This window comes from Ammospiza caudacuta, chromosome Z (genome assembly GCF_027887145.1).
Source record: "Ammospiza caudacuta isolate bAmmCau1 chromosome Z, bAmmCau1.pri, whole genome shotgun sequence".
In the NCBI taxonomy this organism is placed as follows: Eukaryota; Metazoa; Chordata; class Aves; order Passeriformes; family Passerellidae; genus Ammospiza; species Ammospiza caudacuta.
Genome location: NC_080632.1, coordinates 35,133,173 through 35,156,685, shown reverse-complemented (window position 1 = coordinate 35,156,685; position 23,513 = coordinate 35,133,173). Strand labels below are relative to the sequence as shown.

Here is a 23,513-nt window from a genome sequence, read left to right as displayed (position 1 = left end):
GTAAACTTACCCTGTCAGGGAGGACATTGTATACACAGGGTGTCGTGCACTATTTCATGCATCACTTCTGAATGTTTTCTCTGAATGATTAAAACCATTGTTTAATTTGAGTGGTTCATGGGTGGTGGCTTTCTTCGGTTTGCTCCCAGATACAGCATCGTACTGTAACTTGCGAACTATGCTTGAGGCTAGGAAATGGTGTGGGTTTAATAATACTTCTCTAGTGTACATGCAGAGGTGCACATTGCTTTCATTTTCTTTTTTCATTTGGTGAGAGGTCACCCCACTGATAAAGTCTTGAACACTTAAAGTAATTTTCTTACAATACTTGTAAACTTATTAAATTGGACTGCTGAAACAGTCTGATTAATGTTGTGCTCCTTCTCATAAGCTGACAGCTGATAAATGTTTCTGGAATAAATTTATAATTTTTGTTTTATTTAAAATACATGAAACTGAAATAAAACTGAACTGAAACTTTTACTGGAGATTGCTCTGTTAGTATTTTCTTCTGATTGATGTAGACAGTGATGTGAAGGATTCATGTAGACTCCCTTATGCACAATGGATGTGGCCTGAAAGCAGCCGCCATTGTAGTTGTTTGGGTTCTGTTTTGTTTGAGGCTCTTTAACTTTATGGAGGAGCAAAATAAGTGTTCTTCCAGAATTTTACTTAGCTTAGGAGTAGTTCAGGCACACCTACTTTTCCTATAAATATCTTGAACCAGTACATAGTATATTAACACTAATGTTGTGACTTGGAAATGCTGGTACTGGGCTGGTTCTGAAAGTACACATTGTTTAAAATGTATGAAGTCTGATGGTCAGAGTCTTTACCACTGAAGCCATTGTTGAATATTGCTGTCCTCCATGAACTAGGTGAATAAATTGGCAGCCTGATAGCTACATCAATATAGTCCCAACTCATGTGATTTCTTTGCTTTTTTAAAGTATTCTATGACTGTAATTTATGTCTCTTATCAATACTATGACAAGATGTATTTTGTGTTAAATCATAATAAACAGTAATTTTTACATATTCCAATGTAATTGTGGAAGTAGTCTTTAAGTAATTTTGGAAGTTTAGTAATTTTTTTTTTAAGTTCTGGAAATAGTTGGATATGAAAAAAGACTTATTTAGCTTAGAGACATGACTTTGTGAAGTTTTCAAATATGTACTTAGTACTAGTCTGTCAAACATTTAACCAAAGGTATTTGGGGACAGGAAATATGTATTGCCTGGTTATTTCTTATTTTAACGTTGTGAGGGACTATGAGTGAGAAGCTGGAGATCACAAAGTACAAAGGTTTAATGTGTTACCTTTATCCTATGTCTTGTTATGATAAAAACTGATTTGAAGGTGACAGGTACTCTGTACATACTGCAGAGAACCAAGCAAATTGAGCCATTGCATATTTGGGTGTGGAATGGGAGATAAAGCTTGCCCTGTAATAGCATCTGTGCGTTAAAAATGTTTAGGTGTATGCTTGAACTTCCACATTTTTTCTCATAATGACTTTCTAATAGCTTTATCTTAGGTAAAGAAACGTTATAGCTTATTTAGCTGCTGTGAAGCTGTTAAGGATCTTTTGGTTTTTGCTAAAAATATGATGATCTAAGTTAGTGATCTTGCAAAAAGAAAAAAGTCATGCACCATATGAATATTGCTGTACAGCCATGTATAAGATATATGAGATATGTAATATATATTCTGCTTTCTAGGTGTACAGTCAATTGTACTTACTGTTTCTTCCTTTATTGTGGAACAAAGTATTAGTTTGTCTTCCTGCCTCATTTTCTTAAGCACTGTTATTCAAAGTGTGAATGTCAATTATTACTGGGCTTGGATTGTTTTTTTCTGTAAAAATTCATCTGGGAAGCAGACTTCTGTCCTCTGTTGTGATTTTCCAAAAATATTTATTTTAAAAAAACAAACAAACAAAAAAACTCACCCAACCCCAAAAAATACTTAACAAAAAACCCAGAAAAAACCCAAGTTTTAAAAGACTTAGCAGTGATTTTAGTGATTAAGTTATCCACTGTGATGTGTGCAAGCAATTTAAAGTGGAATGTATTTATTTTTCATTGATAGTGCAGCATTCCAACTGGTTCTATAACTAAATCCTTTTCAATGTGGCTTGATTTTATTTTTCTGAAACTCTGGTTTGTTCCCACAGAGAGTTCAATGTAGTTTTAAATATTTCTGAGCAGTTTCTTCAACCTCAGGTACTGCATGATGAAAGAGAATATATAAGATTCATGATAAAATGTTGCAAGGATGGCATAGGTTGCTAATGGATGGGCAGTTTCTCCAAATGCTCATGATAGTGTTTCCTTCCTGTGCAGAGTTCTCTACGAGGGGAAGGACCGCATAATTTCGGGCTGTGAGGTGATCCAAGCTACTCCGTATGGTCGTTGCGCCAACGTTAACAACAGCTCAGCTTCTTCGCAGCGCATCTTCATCACCTACCGAAGGGCCCCTCCAGTGCGACCCCAGAACTCACTGGCAGTGACAGATATCTGTGTTATTGTTACCAGCAAAGGGGAAACCCCTCCTCACACATTCTGTAAAGTGGATAAGAATTTAAATTGTGGTATGGTGAGTATCTGTAAGACTGAGTTTCTTTTTCTTTCATTTTTCTTTTTTAGCCCAACACATATATTTAAAGGAGGAGCTCCTTAAACTCTTCTTAGTACTATTGTAATTGTGTTCTATCACTACATCAGAATTCCTTCATTTTTTATACCATGTGTGAGATGTCAGTTTTGTAGGTTTTGTTGCTTTGATTTTCTTTCATGTTGAAAATTACTGTTCCGTACTGATTACTTGCTACTTCAGTTTGCATATTCATGTTTAGGTGCTATTTAGGAGTAGTGCAATGAAGTTTTAATTTATTTTTTTAAAATTATCTCTCCCACACCCTTAGGAGAGGCTGACACTTGGGATGAAGCAGAAACGCTTTTTTCTTAGTGATTCATTAATGCCTGTGTTACTAATGCATTGTAAGGATAATAATTGCTACTTAGAGTTTCTCAGTGTGCTTTGCTTTAATTGGTTCTCTCTTTTTTTTCGTTTGTTTTGCATTACTTTACTTGTAGTGGAATAAGTGAGTTTTTTTTAATAGTAATAGTTTTTTAATAGAGTATAGGTAGCCAAACTGCAAAAAACACTGTGTCAATAACCAGTTTATAGAAGTACAATAAAAGCTTCAATTATAACTTAGGATGATTAGAACTTGACTTCCTGTAATGGGTCCCCATAAGACTCTACTTTTAAATAACCAAGGAAACATCAAGGTGGAAATTATCTGCTTCACTTTTGCCTGTTCTTTTGTTGAAATAGGTAAGAGAGTAGTGTGGTTGTGTGTGGTGTGGTTATTTTATGTAAATCCTGTAATGTCTAAAAATGAGAGAAGGGTGAGTTCTCATTTTTGTCATTTACATGCACTCAGCAGCCAGCTGGTCATTTTATTCTGTAGTGTTTTTTGTTAAAATACCTGATTTGTTTGTAAAGGGAGTTTATTCAAATGCGTGATTTCTGTTCCTTGTTGTCATCTTTGCTGATTCTGAGATGAAACTTGTTTTTCAGTGGGGTTCCAGTGTATACCTTTGTTACAAGAAGTCTGTGCCAGCTTCTAACTCTTTAGCATATAAAGCTGGTAAGTAATTTTAGAAACTGTCTAAACATGTTAACAAAAGGATTCAAATGCCTTGTTAAAATAAAATGATAATTTGAAAAATTTAAGTGCTGTCTGTCAGAATACTGGTCCTGGAGGATGTTGAAATCAGCTTCTCTAATGCCTTCTTTGCTCACCTTATTTTTTCCCAGGAAAAAAAGGAATAACATTTCTCTTTATTATTTTAGTTCTTATCATGACAGGCTTGCTAACTGAGGAGCTTTAGTAAACTTTTGTCTTTGCAAACATTACACATGTAAGAAAAGACTTCATATTTTTTTGTTGGTAATAATGGAGAAGGAGTAATTAAAATCCTGTTCAGGTTTACTTGTATTTCATTCTATGCTTACACATCTTCTGTTTAATTTGAAAATTTAATGTGTTCCTTTCCTTCAATTCTGCAACTATTTTCTTGTTCTTTGTTTGAAGAGAGTGAAAAATATTCTGAATAAATGACAAGTCTGGCTTTTAAAAAAAATTTTAATGCACTGCTACAGATTATTTTTTGTTTATGAAGAAGCCCAGAAAAACTCACAGAAGCATTTCTGCTGAGTAGTAAGTACACTAAATTCCTTTAAAAAGAGTAAATTATCAAATAGAAGTTGAAAGAATAGATAATGAAGTTGCTGTTCACAGAACAAGCAAGATCAGCAGCAACAGTAAACCCAGGGTTGTGTAGATGTGGCCATATTTTGTGGAAAATATATTGCTTGTAATATTTATGGCCTACAGAGCAAATGTGCTTACTTTTCTTTTTTCTTTGAGGCTTACTTTTCAGATATCCTCAAGAGAACTATGAGTCATTTCCACTGTCAGACTCTGTACCTCTCTTCTGCCTTCCTATGGGAGCTACTATTGAATGCTGGGACCCTCAAACCAAATATCCACTACCAGTGTTCTCAACATTTGTACTGACCTGCTCTTCAGCAGAAAAGGTATGGCTCCACAATGTGGTTTTGCTTTTATTTCAGATGGCTGTTATGGAGCTAGGGATTATTTCTTCTGTGTTTGAGAAATACATTGTCTAATACTTCCCTTATAAAGTTACATTTCTTAAGCCTTCATGTAAGATGAAACTGGACCAAATCAGGAAGCAGCTGAAGAGTACGTGCTGTTTACTCCTATGTAGGTTGAACTGTACGCTTAACAAAACCAAAGCTCACAGCACATTGCTTTCCCTGTTCTTTCATGTGATGGGAATGGAAGTGTAGTCTATATATTAAAGAGAATTTAACACGGGTATTAGCGATGTAGCCAATTGCTACAGTTTTTACTTGGTTACCTTAAAAGACACTTCGATGTGACTTTATATAACAGGCTTTGTGACTTTCTGTAATAGGGCCGTGTACATATCTCTGCATGTGAATTGAAAACTAGTTACCAGAAAGCAGGAAGGCAGGGACAAGAGGTGTGCTTTGAGAGGTAGTATGTGAAAGACTCTAATTTGCATGAAGGAAAAGATTCAGAACATCTGAATTTTGTCTTCTAACATTCAGATTTGTCTGCTGAATCTGTATAAGGCCATCAGCATACAAAGGCACCAAAAATGTATTGTGTGACTTAGGTTACAGGCAGGAAGGTAGTAGAGGTACTCTTGATGAAGCAAGGGAGCCTTTGCTTAGGGTTGGTCTCCCAGCCGTTGTTTCAGCTTGCCAATTGTGAATGTCTGTGAACTGTATGAGGGAGTAAGTGACTGTAATGTGTTATTGGCTCTCTGTATCAGTGTGTGATTGAATAGTTCTCTAATAAACAGCAGTTTGTCTCTGTTGTGATAACTGCTCAACTTCCACTCTGTCTCACTCCCCTAATAAAAATATTTACACACTTCTCCATTTCCAAACAGAACAAAACCACATTGCTTCAAAATATTAATACTTATTTTGCTAGGAGGAATGCAGTAGCTGCTACTGGTTTCTTTCCTTATTCATTTTTGCTAAGCTTGCCAGAATAACTCAGTTATGAAGCACAGACAAATAGATAAGGAGTATTAGAAAATATATTTTTAAATAAAATGAGAGAAGTCAAAGCTAAAATAGTTTTATTGTTTAGTTTGGTAAAGAGAGGGGAATTTACTGAACAGAAACATTTCATGAGGGTTTGGGTTTGAGATTTTGGGGATGTTCTTGACCCGTATGATTCATGGATAGGGTTTTGTCACAAAATGAAGGTTTGGTTCCTTCCCTTTCAAGTGAGTATAAGTTCTCACTGGTTGAGGAAGGTGCAATGAAATAGAAGAGGAAAGTTCAAGGCATTTTGTTTATAGGGTTGCTTTGTGCATATTACACAAATGAAGTAATTTCATAAGGTACCAGCAAAAGCACTGTAGTGTGTGCAAACTCCAAAGACTTAAAGGTGCATCAAAAGTTCTAGCCCATATTCCTGTTAAATTCTGGGCCTGCTTAGCTGTTTCACTTCATCTTGTAGGTTTACGGTGCTGCTATCCAGTTTTATGAGCCTTATCCCCGGGAGCTGCTAACAGAGAAACAGCAATCACAGCTGGGTCTTCTGACGACTGTAGAGAGAAAAGCGATTACTTCCAAGTCCATCAATTCAAACAAATGCATCTGTCTTCTCTCACACTGGCCTTTCTTTGAAGCGTTTCGAAAATTTCTTATGTTCATCTACAAACTCTCTGTCTCTGGACCTCATCCTCTTCCCATTGAAAAGTATGTAATACATTTTTGAAGTTGCTATGGGAATGTAGTCATTAGCTCAAGAAATCATGTGATTTGTGCATGTCACAGTTGCTACTGTTTAGCTTATGTTGTACTGGTACAAATTATTGCTGCTTCTGTTTAATAGTATTGGCTCTTGCAGTGCCAGCAAAGCTAACTGGATTTTAGTCTGGGTCTTTTTTAGAGTATGTCAAGCCTGTTTACCTTTCTTTTAGCTACATCAAGCCTAGAACAGGCTGTGCTGTGATACATGCTATATTTCCAGTCCTGTGTTTTAGTTTAGTAAATGTAAGCTCAGTAATGCTGTACATCAGTGGTGAATATCTATGTTTGTTTCCAAGCATTACTGCTAATTCATGTCTGTGATTATGCATGCAAACTCTGCAGAGGATGCTTGTCATGGTCCTGAAAGTTTGCTGGAAAATTATGTTACATTCAAGTAAGATAGATGTTAAGAAATCCAACAAAATACTTTCTCTTAGCAGAATCTCTTTAGAAACTGGAGAACAGGGTTAGGGTGCCTGGGATTTGAAGTGGCTTGCCTAAATGCCAGTATGTTCTTATCTTTTGCTTACATATCTGAAGCTGCTAGTATTAATTTTCAGACATGAAATTGAGTGAATGAAGCTTCTTCATTTTGGCTTGCATAAACAGACTCTTGGACTTCTGAAAAGAGTAAATAAATCTTAAAAGTCTTTCTAAAAAATGCTACCATATTAATTCTAAAATTTAGTTAACATTGTTTACAGACCTTCATTACACCCTGGTGCTGTTTTTCTAGTATCTTGTCTTCTTTACAGGCATATATCCCATTTTATGCACAATATACCTTTCCCTTCACCACAAAGGCCAAGGATTCTTGTGCAGGTAAGCAACAATTTTCATTCATTTTAAGCTGCAGCAACAGCAAACCTCCTCTTTCCTTTGGTTTCTTTCTTTATTTTTTTTACTTGGGTTTGAATACATATGTCCTGGAAGAGAGAGGGGAGGGGGTGGATGGGCTGGCCTTCTCTCACATTGATAAAATCCTAGGACAACTTAGCAAAGGAAACAAACTCTTTCATACTTCAGGTGGTGTGGATGGCAGAAGTGTTCTACTTGCACTTTTGAAATATCGGCCAAGTATTATGCTTTCATTTTATAGGCACCATTTGCGTTACCTCAGTGGTAGGGTTGTTTTCTGACTTCCCCTCATTTGTCCACCCACTGCTGTGGGGCAGAGGTTAGTCCCCTGGGGTGCTGTCTCTTGTGCTTCTCTGTTTAGTCACCCAGCAGCAACACTGAGTCACAGACAATTTCCTGTAATTCTCAGAATTCTTTCGGTGACTAATATGAGCTCTGTTCACTTACTGAACCTGAGTCCCAAAGTCACTGTGTCTGTATGCCAGGCAGTTTATGAGACTATTGATATATATTTATATTGGAATGTTATACTGTATTAACTTTGGGGTTGTTCTTGTCAATCACATATTACTTTATGTGTTTCAGCTTTCTGCCCATGATGCATTAATATTGTCACAGCCAGTTTCCACACCATTGCCATTAAGGTATCATTATTAATGCTTTAAATGTATGCTACTTGAAAAAATCAGAGGCAAGCAGGAGTCAATCATAGAAGAAAGTCAAATATTAGTGCAATATCATGAGGTATTATAAACAGGAAGCTCAGTATGTGTTTATAATGTTACGCAGTCTTGGCTTGACATACACGTGCCCCTTGTGGAAGTATAAGATCACTAATTACCCTGAAATAAAGATGAATTGCCAGATTATTGCAGGAACTCTAAAGGAATAATAAGACATTTGTGAGGAGAGAAAAGTACCCATATTTAAAGATCTTGTATTTTCAGAACCAGTGTAGTAAGCAAAATTTAATAGCATAGAGACTGCTATCTTGCTTTTTTCTCCTTTTTGGATCCAAGAGAGACAATAACATCAAGCCGTTAGGTGAAATCCATGTTTGCACAAGTGTGCAAACATTTTGGGAATTCAAGATTATGCCTCCAAATTAGTATTTGAGCTTGAAGGTTGATGCAGTGTCTGTGGATGCTTCCTGCATCTTCAGGGTTAGACCTCCCTATGATTGTGACACGTAGTTTTATTTTAACACTTCTGTTCATCTTTGTCTTCATGTTAAAAACCAAAATCTTCTCCCTTTTTATTCTCTCCACCCATTATCATATAATATTCTAACGTTATCATACAATCATATGATTATATGATGATAACCTCATATGATGATGACATTATCATATAATATTCTTTATGCAGAATCCCATCTTTAATCATATTTGTTACACAAGCATTTGGATAAAAAATTGCATCCAGGCACTAAATCGCCGAACAACATGTAAGAACCTTTTTAAGGACAGATTTTACACCCATGTACTCATAGATGTCAGCGTCATTCCTAAATGCATACAGTCTCAACAAATTGATTGGAGGCTAAACCACAGAAAATAAAAGTATGTCTCCAAGAGAATGATGGATTAATTTTGACTCACACAGGAATTTGATGCTGTGATTCTAAGATCAAATGGATACTCTAGTTTATGATTCTTGTGTGAGATAACTGATCATATGAAACTCCTGGTGTTATTTTCGTTTGAATTAGCAATTAGCTTTGCTTTGTTGGTGTGACAACAAGATGTGAGTGCATGTCTGAGAGAGAGTGCTGTAAACAACGCAAATTTAGCACTATCATGGTTTAGTGTATGTTTCTTTAGCAATAGAATTTAAATTTACGTTTCTTTCGGGTGGTACAAGCCTTAAAATGATGTCATAGCTATTAGTTAGATAGGTAGGTGTTTGATGTGTATTAGCACCATTCAACTAGTTGATCCCAAACATTGGCAGTTGTCAGAAAATTTGATAGTAGTGAATTTTTTTTAAACTCTATAATATTTTTCTTTTCTTCTCCTTTCCCATCCACTCCTTAGTGGAGCAAACTTTAGCACTCTACTCATGAATCTTGGACCAGAAAACTGTGCCACTCTGTTACTCTTTGTATTACTAGAAGGCAAGATCCTCCTCCATTCCCTTAGACCGGCTGTGTTGACAGGAGTGGCTGAAGCTGTAGTAGCTGTAAGTACAAAGTGTTCTGTACTGCAGTAAGAGAAATTGATTTCAATATCACAGTTGTAACAAGGCTTTAAATGAAAATTACTGATGTACTAAATGGTCATAACAACAGCATTTAGTTCTATTGCTCTATCTAGTAACTCTTAGAGATCATGATTTTTGCATAGCTAACTGAGAGTTATAATGTATTAAAGTAACAAACTTGGGGACCTTTTTCTGATAGTGTTACAAAGCTTTTAGTAATTTCATTTCAATGTGCTGCAAGTAACTTATTGTTTTTTCTTGTGCAGTATCTGTTGTCTTTTTTTAATGCATTTATTTAATTTAATTTTTCCTTCAGATGATATTTCCATTTCAGTGGCAATGTCCATATATCCCCCTCTGTCCTTTGTCTCTGGCCACCGTACTCAGTGCACCTCTTCCATTTATTGTTGGAGTTGATTCACGATACTTTGATCTGTACGATCCACCACAGGATATTGTGTGCATTGACTTAGACACAAACATGGTCTACATGTAAGTTCTATGGAGATTTTACATTTTTCTGTCGATGAAGAGATTGCTGAAGTGCTCAGGAGAAAAAAATTGTTAAACGCTGTTTGATCCAACATGGTTTGTTTCTTACTGTCCCTTTTTTTTTTCTCTCATTTCTAAAGCTATAAGTAAATTAAAACTTAGTAAGTCAAGGATCAACACTTTTGCATCACATTTTTATAGGAAGTGTGATCTTACTATAAATGCAGTAACAATGGTAAGTAACTAGGGAAAGGATTTTCCCCCTGTACTGGGTGCTGCTGAGGCCATATCTCAAATGCTGTGTTCAGTTCTGAGCACTTCACAAGAAGGACACTGAGGTGTTGGAGCATGTCCAGAGAAGGTGGTGAAGGGTCTGAAACACAAGGAGTGTGAGGAGCAGATGAGGGATCTGGGGTTGTGTGGTGTGTAGAAAAAGATCCTGAGAAAGACCTTATCACTCCCTACAACTGCCTGAAGGGAGGCTGTAGCCAGGTGGAGGTCAGTCTCTTGTGCCAGGTAACAAGCAGCAAGACTAAAGGAAATGGCCTCAAGTTGCACCACAGGAGCTTTAGATTAGATAGTAGGAAAACTTTGTTCACTTGTGGTCAGGCATTGGAATTGACTGCTCAGAGAAGTGGCTGAATCACTAGCCCTAGAGGGTATTTAAAAGACATATAGATGCATTGCTTGTTTTAGTGATGGACATGGTTTTGTAGTAGTCATGACAGTGTTATTTAGGTGGTCAGACTTGATCATCTTAAAGCAACCTAGATGAATATGAATGCTTCCAAATCTTTCATAATAATTCTTGACACTATCTTGAACTTGGGCTACTTTATATTAGTGTTCATAAAGAAATTTTTCTGAAGTTACAAGGACCATGTTTTTTGTGAGACCAATCAAGCAAAATTTGGTGTCTCACTACATTAATTCAAAAGTATTTTAACTTAATTATTGTATTGTAATATAGTACTTTTCTTAAATTGAAGTGTTCTTTGAACAGTTTCTTTGCACCTTCTTGAGGAGAAGCTAATCCAGAATAATTCTTCTGGGTTTCTATAATATGAGTACAAATAACAGAAAGGAAAAATTGGTTTTTCAGTATTAGTAACTACTTTTCCATTTTTAACTAGAACATAAATAGAAAGATGGATATAAGCTAGTTCAAGATGAGGGTGATCATCACTAATTCAAGTGCACATCTTTGTGCAAATTTTGTTTTACTTACCATGTAATTTTTTAACTCTTGACTTTTTTTTTACTCACTTGCGTTAGAGTTAGTAATTTGACCAGTGGAACAGTGAAATGCTTACTGGATTTTTACTGTCTCAGAAGGACCCTTCCTCTACTGATGCCAATGTTTCCTTTACATTACTGACATTAATTTTTTTGTTAGTAGCATCACAGGAAATGGTAAACAATGAAACAAATTGTGTTTGTTTTTTCTGTCTGGTGTTTTTTTCTCCTTCCCCTAACTCTCCATGAAAAACACTTCAAAAATAATTTTCATCAGTTTATAACAAAGTATTATGCCACCAAGAGAATAATTGTAGGTATTGTGAAAGAAGAATGTATTGAATAAAGTCATGACAGATAATTTAATCATTGGAAGATACTTGCAGGGAAAAATACCTCAGTATTTTTGTTCATAAGTAGAATGGAAGTTGAGGGTTGTGTGGCAGAAAAATAGAGATGAAACCAGGAAAATTTGCAGGGAGTTAGGGATATCAAGATACTTTAGGACTGTTAGAAAGACCAAGTACCAACATTACTTGGATTGGTTGTTGAACTAAAAATCTACTAGTGGCTGACCTCTTATGAGGCAGTCAGCTGGAAAGGCTTTCCCACCCTTTCTTTTACTGTCTTATAAGCCCATTTCTCTTTCAGTAGTGAATTTATCTCTTCTGGTTTTGCTGCCCATTTTTTTATTTATCTTATCTATAGATATTTGACTTCCAGAGGAGTTTGGCATCTGTAACTTTTGACTTTGGTAAATGTGAGGTATTGGTAGCTGCATTATGAAGCATTTTTAACCTGGCAATGAATGTATCTTTCAGTTTTTGAGGTGTGTAAGTAAGCCCAAATCTCCATAAAGCACTTTGTGTTGAAAATAATATAGAATTATGAAAATACTGTGTTGTTACTGAATAAAGATTTTTTTTTCATTTGATTTTATCCACATCAGTTTCTGGCCCTTTTTAGTTCTATGGCAATGCAGTAGTGCTTGATTTATTTGTTTGCTTGTTTAGGTGTAAAAGCATTTAATAGCACTGTTGCTGACTTGGAAAGACTGCTTAATAGAAAAATCAATTTCTAAAGCAAGTATGCTGCTTTCGTAAGCTGTACCAAAAATATTAAATACCTTTTAGTCAAAATAAATAATAAATAAAATACCTAAATATCTAAAATAAAATAAAGTAATTTAAAAATAAGTAAAAATATCTTTTATTCATTCAGCATCTTCCTTATTATTTTTAATTTTTTTAACTCTCTCTGTGATACTTAATGAGCCTTCAATGTTGGCTAGCCTTTTTAGGGCAAAGATTTGAGAGTTTGTTTTATTTTCTAAGCAGGACTTTTTTCCTGTCACTTTTGGAATGGTACTACTTATATTGTTTATAGGCATGCCATTATTGTGGGGGAAGAATGGGGAAAGGCATCCAAAAGGATGAAATTTTTTCTTCAACTGCATGAACTTTGGCTTCCTTTCTAAGATATTTCTGTTTATGCCAATAAAGCAAATAATAATGGAACAAGTATTTCACAGATGCAAAGTGCAAAAACAACTAGTCCCAGTATCAGCTTGGGTAGTAATAAGTGGTTAGGTTTCAGGGCAAAGAGGTTTGTTATATTCTCTGTAACAGCAATTCTCTCCCATCTTCTACCTTCCAGAAAGAGGCATAAGAGTTCTTGGGATTTATTCCTTTAATTTTATTTATATTTTATCTGTTGTTGTCCATAAAGTAGATGAGCATCCCTTTAAGCAATTTACCCCACTGCTTAATCAACCACATAATTTTCCAGCTGTGAACTGAATTCCCAGTCTTTCTAGTACCTGTTAGACTGTGAAGATGGAACTGGGTTGCCATAGACATATAGCAAAGTTCCGTATGATCATCAAGTTGTCAGACTGGTCTGGCTTCTTTCAGTAACATGTTGTACTCAGAACTGCCTTTATTTGAAGGAGCAGTAGTGTGTCCGATTTATGGACTGGCATAGTCTAGAAACAGACTTTGTATAATAATCACATACAGAAGAATGTGCTTCAATAATATTGGTAAGGCTGATAAAAAATCTGAAAGAGAAATTGTCTACAGAGTCTAAATTAATCTGAAGGCAGATCTCCTTGCAGACTGGAGGAAACTCTACTCATTACTCACTTTATACTGTTGTGTATCTGAATAAATAAAATTCTGTGTTATGTAAGTCCCAATTTTTATTTTTAACAAATAGATACAGTGACAAGATTTCAAAATAATTTTAAGGTACCATCTTCTGTAAATGAAGCAACTTAAAGCTGTTCACATTATTCTTTTTTATATTGTCTCTATTTTATATGTCCTTTTTATCTCTCCTGTGCTTTAGATCAGATGATAAGAAGAACACCAACTGGAAGCAGTTCCCTAAAAAGCCATGTAAAAGTCTTCTCAGCACCTTAAAGAAACTGCACCAACAGCTTGCAGCAGGTGAAATAGATGCAATAAGAACTTCTGAGTAGTATATAAATGTAATGATTTCCTCCTATCACATGCAGTGTGATTTTTTTGTTAGACTCTTTAAATATGAATTCTTAGAATTGAATCTCTTTTTTTTTCTTTAGTCATGGTCATGTCCAGCCTCTCATCCAGCAGCACCCTCACGTCCTTGGCAGAGATCTGTTTATCCCCCAGCCTGTGCTGGTACTGGGGGTTTCCCTACCTCAGGGTGCATCATCTTGCACTTGGTCTTGTTAAAACTTACGAGATTTTCATGGGCTCAGTTCCTGAGTTTGTTCAAGTCCCTCTGGATGGCATCCCATTCCTCAGGCATGTCAACAGCATCACTCAGCTTGATGTCATCTTCAGACTTGCTGCGGGTGCACTCGATCCCTTTGGCTGTGTTATTGATAATAAACAACACAGACCCTGATATGGATGCCTGAGGGACGCCACTGATGTCCATCAGGGATCTAAACCATTCACCACTAACCTCTGGATGGGACTAACCAATTTCTTATCTATCTAGCAGTCCACCTGTCAAATCCATCTGTCTCCAGTTTAGAGAGAAGGTGTTGTGGGGGTCTATGTCAAAGGCTTTACACAGTTCTAGAGATCTCTAGCCCTTCTGTTGCCCACTGATGTAGTCACTGCATCACAGAGGGTCACTGGGTTGGGCAGGCAGGACTTGCTCTTGGTGAAGCTGTGCTATTGTCTCAAGTCACCTCCCTGTTCTCCCTGTGCCTTAGCATAGCTTCTAGGATGATCTATTCCATGAGCTTCCCAGGCACAGAAGGGAGGCTGATGGGATGGTAGTTGCCTGGGTCCAGTGCTTGTGAATAGCTTAGATAATGACTTTTCTACCACAATAACAGAGTAGCTAATTTTTGGCAAATGGTTTTGTCAAAAGAAAAATAATGACTGGCTGCATTCAGTCTGATGTCTTTGACAGAGAAGAGCAAAGTTCTAACTGGTAACAGTTTTCAGGTATTGTTTTTTTCTAACTGAAAATAGATTCTTTCAGGTAAGATGGTTCAGGGTATGTAAAGTTATATTGTTGTGGGGAAGGAAACTATAATGACCTTATAGGTGTACCTAAGATACAGAAAATTCATAAATGACAAAAGCAAAAAATGATATTAATTAAGAGATAGGTGTTCCTGCCTTAGTTTTCTATGATTTTTTTTTCAAATAGCCTTTACTTCATCTGTTAGAAAATCTTAACTTTTATGTTTATCAGCAGTGCATATCGTTCATTAGGAATTACTTCCTAATTCTGTCTTGAGCACAACCAGTGGTCTCTGTTAAATATTTTCTTCTATTTGGCAATATTATAATAGCTGTGTTGTAATATTTATTTATATTTATGTAGAGATATTTTATTATTATAACTGAGATTTTTGTTATAAGTGTGGAACTGTTATGTTCAGCAATACCTGCTGCTGGTTTTTTAAGAATGCAAGAGTAAACTCTACATGTCACTTACTTATTTTCACCATTTGGTGCACTAAAATGTTAGGATTGATGTTAGAAAAGTAGTTTTGGATGTGTATTCTTCAGAACAGGAAAAACATGGTATAATAAATGAGCGGTTTAGGTCACTTAAAGAATCAGCGACAAAGCTATTGGCAAAAGCAGGCTTAATATGAATTTGCAAAAGCACAACAAAGTTCAGTAGCAAGATTCACTCTATCACTGATTACGAACGAAAGAAAAATCAGATTAGAATCAAGGTAGAATGATTTTAACAAAGTCTGGAAATGCAAAAGTGCAAGGGTATAAACAGCTAGGGGAGGCGCTTCTGTAGAGTAAAGAGGTCCTCAAGAGTCAGAGAGGACCCACTTGCTTTCTGAATTCCTGATGGAGCCTAGGTGCAACTGAATCCAAAGTCAGCCTTAGACCAAGGGGCCAAATCCAAACTAAGCCCCAGGTTTGTCTAAAGGATTTAGCACCACTTAGTCCTTGACTGATATAACATTTACAAAGTGATTCAAGATTTACTGTAAGCACCACAGTAACTTCATTACAGATCTGAGATGGAAATATTGACACTGTATTGCCATTGTGTGTTTAAATCCATTGATATGCACATGCACACAGACCCAAAGAATTGTATGCAAATGTGTATGTACTTGTTGAAAATTCACTTTGAGTTCAGTGAGGTAATCCCATCCCCTGACAACACTCAAGGGGTGACAGGTTGAGCTTTGAGGATTGGGTGGTACCCAGTACTGGAGGGGATAGCCCAGACCCTGTCAGCAGGTTTCAGCTGTGGTCCTCAGAGTATGGCATGGCAAACTAGAGAGCTGGTGGGCTCAGAGAGGTCCCACTGAGAATTAGGTGCTGGTGCAGTCACGGCTGCCCAGGTAGAGCTAAGAGGACCTGGCTTAGGACTAATCTTCATAGTGTCACAAAATTAATATCTTCAGTCATCTGTCAGTCTTCATCCTGTGGACTGAAAACTACTGGAATTTTCCTAAAAAGTCCAGTAGTAGTAGTAATAATAATAATTATTATTATAATAATAATAATCTGTTTAAGCTATGATTCAGTCAAATTGTGTTCCAAGACTATCCATTAGGTAAGAACTGTTTTTTAAGCAGCAGCAGTTCCTGAGAACAGCCAGTGTTTCTGGTGAGCTGAAGGGGACCTGAACTGCTAAGGCCTAGAGAGAATGCCTGAGGAAACAGGAGGTTGTAAAGCAGCCCAAAAGGAGCTTGGCTGGGCCAGGGAGTGTAAAAAACTACCACACATGGTGCTTTGTGTTTATATTTAAAGACTATATTCAGTTGAGTATGAAGTAACATTAACTGAGCTGACATCCTTGTTTTGTGTCACAGACTGCTACATGAGTTAGGAAAATACACTTTTGAGGTAACCTTTAATGTCAACCCATTCAACTGGAAAATAATCACGGGATTTCTAGTGCTTATCACTTATGAACATGGGCAAATAGAAACAATTTTTTTAATGCACTGAATCTTTATTAAAGGCTTGTATGTGTTGCTCATTGCTAGTTCACAGGAAGACTCAAGAAGGCTCTGCAGTGGAAATGACTCCTATAGAGGCAGATTTCTCCTGGCATAAGAAGATGATAGAACTTGAGATGTTGATCCAGGAAGCATTTCTCCGTTTCATGGCATCTATTTTGAAGGGTTACAGAACATTCCTCAAGCCAATCACACAGGCACCTTCAAATAAAGCAACTGCTGCTGATTCATTGTTTGATCATCAAGGTGAGGGTGAGGCAAACAAGCTGCTGATAGCATTGGCAGTGTTACAACTTCAGAGCTGAAGAGCTGCATAACTGTAAAAGGTCAAAGTTCCCTTTGGTTGTACAGTTCTTGGCAATATTTAAAATTGCAGTTGTCTAAAGTTAAGCTATTCAGAGTTGATTGGAACACAGATACATACATATAGGACTGCAGGTTTGCCCTAGCTCCAGTATTAGAAAAAGCTTTTTTTTAGTAGCATGGTTCCCTCTCATCATGGCATATTCTGCAAGGGCATCTCTTGGGAATTAAAAAATATTTCTCAGCCTCTATGATGCAAAAGTGCTAAAAGCTCAGTAATGATCTTGATAGAAATGGAAAAATAGTAGAAAATGGGGCAGAAATCCGAAATATGGCAAGCAATAAATGATACTTGGCAAATGTCACTTCCCTTATCGCTGTTAACTATTCAGATCTGTTCATGAGTCAGATGCTACATAAAATGTCACAGGGGTTTTGTCTGTGGTGGTGTTTTGGGTCTTGTTTCTTCTTTTGGGGTTGTTGATTTTTTAAGAAGTACTAGGTAAGATATTTGAGAAGAGATTTTTAGGTAATCATTTGTAGAGTTTTCAATTTTATCAAGCCCATCACCTTTTAGAATAACGTAATTTTTATTTTAGTATTGTTTTAGCTGTTGGATGCTTTTATACAAGGTAATCTTTTTTTTGTGCAATGAATCAACAAACAGAGTGAGAAAGGATTACATGGGTGTGACTGGTGGCCAAGGATGTAAAAAAAAATAGCTATTAAAAATGCTGTTAATCTTCCAAATGCAAATAGATATAAGTAGTTGTTATTGATAAAGCAAATACTTATGTATTAGCCTCTTCAGTAATTTATATTGATTATTGATTTATGTGATTTATGTTTATTAACTCATTTCATGTATTAATTTCTTATGGAACTTTAACTGGTATTTAGTTGTGTGTTCCCTTTTATTACCAGGATTTTTAAAAAGCAGAGACCGGGCCTATACAAAGTTTTACACGCATCTCACCAAGACACAGATATTCAGCCGCTTTATTGAAGAGTGCAGTTTTGTGAGTGACAAGGATACTGGCTTGGCATTTTTTGATGACTGCATAGAAAAGGTGAAAAATATACTACTACATAATATTCTTCTGTTCACTTTGTGTTACTGTCCTGTCCGTTAGTTGGGAAGGTACATAACTTCTGCAGGGAGTATTCAAAAGGATTGGAATTCTTGGTGGTTATTGCTTTTTCCTTTCTTCATCTTCTTGTGTGATCATAATTCCTGTGTTGTTGGAGAAAATTTCAATTAAAGGCCTGTAGGATTTCAATATATAAGATAATGTGAGAATCGCCAGTAGCTGACACTTCAGGAAAATACCATCCATTTCCTCTCTCTAATGTAGAATTGCTACCAGTGGTCATCTGCCATGACCAAAAACATCATTGTAGTTTTTCCCACAATTTTAACTTTAAACATGCCTAGTGTTTCAGATGTGGTCAGGACTGGTTTATGTAGTTTTCTCATTACATGCATGTTTTAGGAGAAAGATTGCTCCTTTTTTTTCTTTTTATTTTTTTTATTGTAGTCACATCAGTATAGTTTTGGTCTAGGTAGGTAATGGAGTTTATAGCCTCATCTCTGCAATTCCAAGTTTACAATAATAAAGTTACAAGTTATAGAATTGTATTTTTTTTAAGGCATATGTACATGATTCTTTTTGGGAGAGCCTTCATATTAATAAGTTTTTGAGCCTTCAAATTAACAAGTTATTATAGACTGTGAGTCTTTGATTTAGTATTGATTCTAATTAGATTAATATTTGTGAATGGACAAAAGTTTATTTGCGTTTCCTTTTCTATGCTAAATGTGGAGTATACATCTAGAGAATACTTTGTTAATAATTTATTACTGCAGGTTGTCATATTGGAAAAAGCTGCAAAACAGGAATTTCTCTCAACTAAATAAAATGAAAGCGTTTTCCTTTGATAGATTAAGGGTTTCGTATTCAGTAGATGTCAGCAGATTGAAAGTATGCTGATTACTGAATTACTGATTACTGCTGATTCTTCACTGAAGTATTTGAAAAAGAGGTGAATTGCTTCTATAGTTATATGGAAAATTGCCATTTCTTCTTTAATATTTTAGCAAGTAGCACAGGTTTAATATAATTATTTAGGATTTTGATTTTGAATTGAGAAGAAACTCTTAATCTTTTTTTTCTTTTCCCAGCTCTTTCCAGATAAAGGAACGGAAAAAGGAGAGAAGGTACTTTTGCCCTTGAAAATGTTTAGGAATATCTGATCATGAAATGAAAATGCAAATACAAGGCTGTAGACTTGATATTTGAGTAATTAGAACAAGTATAATTTATATACAAATACAGTGTATATTAAATATATATTTTTACATATTCCAACATAATTGACATTGTAAAGGACATTTTGTTACAAAGATAAACTCTGTACTTAATGTCCAAACTCTGTTTTCAGGTTGATGTAGATTCTGTTGAAGATACACGCTTGATTGAGCTTGATGAGTCACAAAAAAGTGAACACACAGTGTTCATAATGCCACCAGAACCACCAGCTGATGATGGACAGGACCGAGTACCAAAATACAGGTACAAGTTAGACAGTCACATAGAGTGAAACTAGGGTGTCTGTGATGGTTAGCAGGGCAGATGTTCTGTGCTGGTGCAAGACTTGCCTTAAGACAGCATTCAGAACAACTCTTTGAAAGATATGAACTGCCCAGAATCTGGTAAGTTTCTTAACCTCTAGAAATCAGTGTTCTGGGTGTGTATATGTAAGGGCATGTGGAATATGATATTAATTTTTCAATAACTTCTTGCCACCTTTATAGTAATACTTTTCTGCATGTATTCAGTGTCCTTCTTCCTGTTTGAACCATTTGTGTGTATTTTGTAGCAAGTGCAGTGCTCTTTGTTCCGTGTTGGGAATGATGAAGGGTGGGTTATGACTCTACCGAGTACTATTGATCTGCAGATGGTGAACCAAAAAAGCAAAACATGTGCTCCGCTTTTCAGGTTTCTTGCATTCAGTCTTTTTCAGCCCTGTGCAAGAAGTGTGGAGTTTCAGACACACTGGGTGCAATTTGTTTCTTCCCTTCTTCCTGTCTCTCTTGATCATGGGATCATGAGTGTTCTGGTTTTTGCTGTTGTCCTTGTTAATCACATCTGTGCTCTCCTGACCTTCGTGACATGGTTAGCAGTCTGGTTCTTATTTCCATTGTCTTTGGGGGCTTAATGTCCAAGGCATCTTCTTGTAGTATATTTGTGAATAAGGCTAAAAGTATCTTGCTGTTTTATTTTTCTCCTGGTTCTTTATTCTCCTGTTTGTTATTTTTCCCCATATCAGTTGTCTTTGTATGGCTTTCCTGCTATGAGCAGGTATGTGAAAAACTTTTATTTTCTTTTTTTTTTTTAAATCATCCATATAGCTATAAAAACTTCCCACGGCTAGATTTCAAGCTCTTTGACAGGCCACAGGAGCTCAAGCTCTCCTTCAGCAGACACCCAGCTGGAAACAGCATTTCAAATAGTCCAGCACTCATGGCAAAGAGGACAAAACAGGTCAGATGAGTCTCACTGTAATCACTGTGTGATCACTGAAAGATACAAATTTTCTTGGTAAAACTGCCACTGCCTGTTTATACTATAAGTTAGAGACTTGGTCTCTGTAACTTACAAATAAAAGAAACAGAAGAGATTAAAAAATTACCATCTCAGATTACAGTTTATTGTCAAATGCATTTTTAAGATTTAGACTGTAATATAAAATTAAATTGAAATTAATGCTTAGTGTGGGGAAAAAAAGATTGATCCTGATGCTAGAGTTTGTTTGCAGAGCATCTTAATAAGAGAATGGTAAAAAGGCATCTTAAGCTGAATATGTGTCTATTTTTATTAAATGCTCAGAAGCCAGCATCTAAGTTAGATTTTTAGATTCAAGATCTTATGTCTTTTATCTGATTTTGTGTTTTGTTTCACCCTTACAGGAGATAAAAACAGCCCATAAATTAGCCAAGAAATATTATGTAAGCCCCTCTCAGTGGGCTAAGTGTCTCTTCAGTCATAGTTACAGCCTATGGTTTATTTGCCTGCCAGCCTATGTCAGAGTTGCACATCCCAAGGTCAAAGCACTGCAACAGGCATATGATGTTCTGATTAAAATGAGGAAAACCGAAGTAGAACCACTAGATGAGGCAAGTGCAAATCAAAAAGTTACCATGACTGTGAAATAGAAGACAAGGTGCAACCACAGTGTGTTTTGCTGACACCACCAGGTTAAGCATACATATGGTTGGACCTGTGTTTAAAGCCACCTTAAAATCATCTCAAGTCAGCAACTGGAAATTAACTACAGCAACTGGAAATTTAGTCTCTTTTTTATCCCCAGTATAGTGTATGCTGGGTCTACTCCAACTCAGTGTTGCTAGTCTTCTCACAGATGACTTCCAGAAGGAAGTTATTGAATATCCCTGGTTTTTATTGCACTTTAATTAGTGCTTTGCAGCCTTACTGCACTGAAGGGATGATGGGTTTGTGTGCAGCATACAACTCTTTCAGTAGTATCCCCTGGCACACAGCAGCAAGTTGTCATGCTTTTCATGTGGGCACCTGAGGAAGCGAAGGGAGCCGACCCATCTTAATTGATCAGCATCGAACTCCAATTTATTTATCCAGCATGCACATTTTTATAATCGTGTTAATTAAGTTCATACATATTGGCTACAGATTACACACCAACCCCTCCTTTTGTTTTCAATACCGGTGGTTTCTTATTGAGACCAAAACTTGTTTTTCTCATCCTGTTATTGACTGTTCTCAAGGCCTCCATGTTTGTCACTTTGCTTTCCCATCACTATCCAAGGACAAGGTATTTACTTGTTATTAAAAAACAACCTGAGAACTTCTGCTGTTTACAGAAACGAGCCTGAGAACTTGCTGCTTACAGCTGCCTTTTACTTTTTAACCAGCTGTATGTGATTATGGCATGTCTGAAGAAAACTCTATAAGCCATGTCTGAACAAAATTCTCCAACAGGCACCTTATCTCCTTTATTTCTCAAACAACAGACCTGAGTGGAAAAAAAAAATTGACATGGTCAACAGTGTGACTGTTGATGTCATTTCAGTTTCTGTGACTTGTTCTTTAATTTTTGCTCCCTCTTCTGGCTGTAGCATGTTATGGACTAACTAGTTGTTCTTAGTTTTTCTTTTTACATGCGTAAAAGTTGGAAATCAGGAAAGAGGTTAAGACACTTCAAAATTCTCGTCTTTAGTCCATTTACACATTTCTGTATCTTGTCAGGTCTGTTACAGAGTAGTAATGCAGCTCTGTGGACTATGGGGTCAGCCTGTTCAGGCTGTGAGAGTTCTTTTTGAAATGAAAAATGCTGGAATACAGCCAAATGCCATCACCTATGGTTATTACAATAAGGTAAGGGTCCAGTGCCTTTTGCAGTTGTCACTCCCAATATCCGGTAGCATGTTTTTAAGGTTGTTTTTTGCAGCTCTTCACTTGGACTTGCTGATTCTGTTAGTCAAGCCATCCTTTTGGACATGCTTACAGAATGACTGAATCTACACTAAATGGTTCTACAATGTTAAATTTACATTCCCATGCTGTTTGGCTAACCAAAAATTCTATTGAAATACAGATTTACACTGTTTCCATTTTCAAATTTTGGAACCATCTAGTGCTTCCACATCCAATAAATCTATTCTAAGGTGTATTCTTTAGGATAGCAAGATCCAGAATGGATGAAGGCTGGAATTAGGCAACTTGAAGTAGCCTCCCTCTCTTTCCTTGCTTCCAAGTTCCTGATGACACTTCATGGTAAACTATATAAAGGAAAAAGAAAGGAGGTGTTACTATGGTCGTCTGTTACTATCAAAATATAAGAACAAAACCCACCTTGTTTAATTAAAATAATTTTAATCCATTGTCTGGTTATACTCAACTGTTTTGTACTGACCTGTGGAATAAAAGGGAAGAGCTCATAAAAATTCAGGTTTTTGTCCTACTTCACATGGTTGGCATTAAATGCTTTTTTTATTGGTGGCAGGGGTGAAGCTTCTCACCGTACTAATTTTTTTAATGTAACTTTCATACTGTTTTCTGTTATTGCAAAATGTCTCTTTCTGCAGGCGGTTTTAGAGTCTTCTTGGCCTAGTGGTAACCGCAGTGGCATATTCCTGTGGACAAAGGTACGAAATGTAGTTCATGGCACAGTGCAGTTTAGGCAGTGCCTGAAGAAATCAATGCAGATCCCACAAGTGCCTGTGATACCAGGTAAAGACTTAGTTGAAATAGATTTTTTTCTGGTGAACAAGGGCATAACGTACTTTCAGAGGGATTGCAGCTAACATTGTGGCTTTTGAAAGTGGAAAATCTGTCCTTAAATGTATAAAAATTGATATTTGCCAACTTGATGCTTATAACAGGATTAGAATGTCTTTTGCATACTGAAGAATTAATTATCTTGATTTCTGTTGTCAGAATCTCATACTCTTATTTGATATGTGTGAGCAGAAGTGTTTACTGTTGTCTGAAGAGGTTAGATTTATTTAAAAATCTGAATAATTAAGTCCTCTCTTAC

General features: G+C 36.3%; 1 protein-coding gene across 1 annotated transcript in view; it reads left to right on the top strand.

Annotated features, from left to right (window-relative positions):
• DENND4C (DENN domain containing 4C) overlaps positions 1-23,513 on the top strand; it is a 52,184-nt gene that overhangs the window by 3,031 nt on the left and 25,640 nt on the right. The window contains exons 2-18 of the mRNA XM_058823251.1: positions 2,347-2,599; positions 3,590-3,659; positions 4,443-4,612; positions 6,102-6,343; positions 7,153-7,219; positions 7,841-7,899; positions 9,292-9,436; positions 9,774-9,949; positions 13,535-13,635; positions 16,662-16,880; positions 17,862-18,007; positions 19,120-19,155; positions 19,380-19,510; positions 20,350-20,482; positions 20,908-21,114; positions 22,223-22,351; positions 23,062-23,206. Coding sequence (XP_058679234.1) covers positions 2,347-2,599; positions 3,590-3,659; positions 4,443-4,612; positions 6,102-6,343; positions 7,153-7,219; positions 7,841-7,899; positions 9,292-9,436; positions 9,774-9,949; positions 13,535-13,635; positions 16,662-16,880; positions 17,862-18,007; positions 19,120-19,155; positions 19,380-19,510; positions 20,350-20,482; positions 20,908-21,114; positions 22,223-22,351; positions 23,062-23,206 — 2,429 coding nt within the window. The remainder of the gene's footprint in view (positions 1-2,346; positions 2,600-3,589; positions 3,660-4,442; positions 4,613-6,101; positions 6,344-7,152; positions 7,220-7,840; positions 7,900-9,291; positions 9,437-9,773; positions 9,950-13,534; positions 13,636-16,661; positions 16,881-17,861; positions 18,008-19,119; positions 19,156-19,379; positions 19,511-20,349; positions 20,483-20,907; positions 21,115-22,222; positions 22,352-23,061; positions 23,207-23,513) is intronic.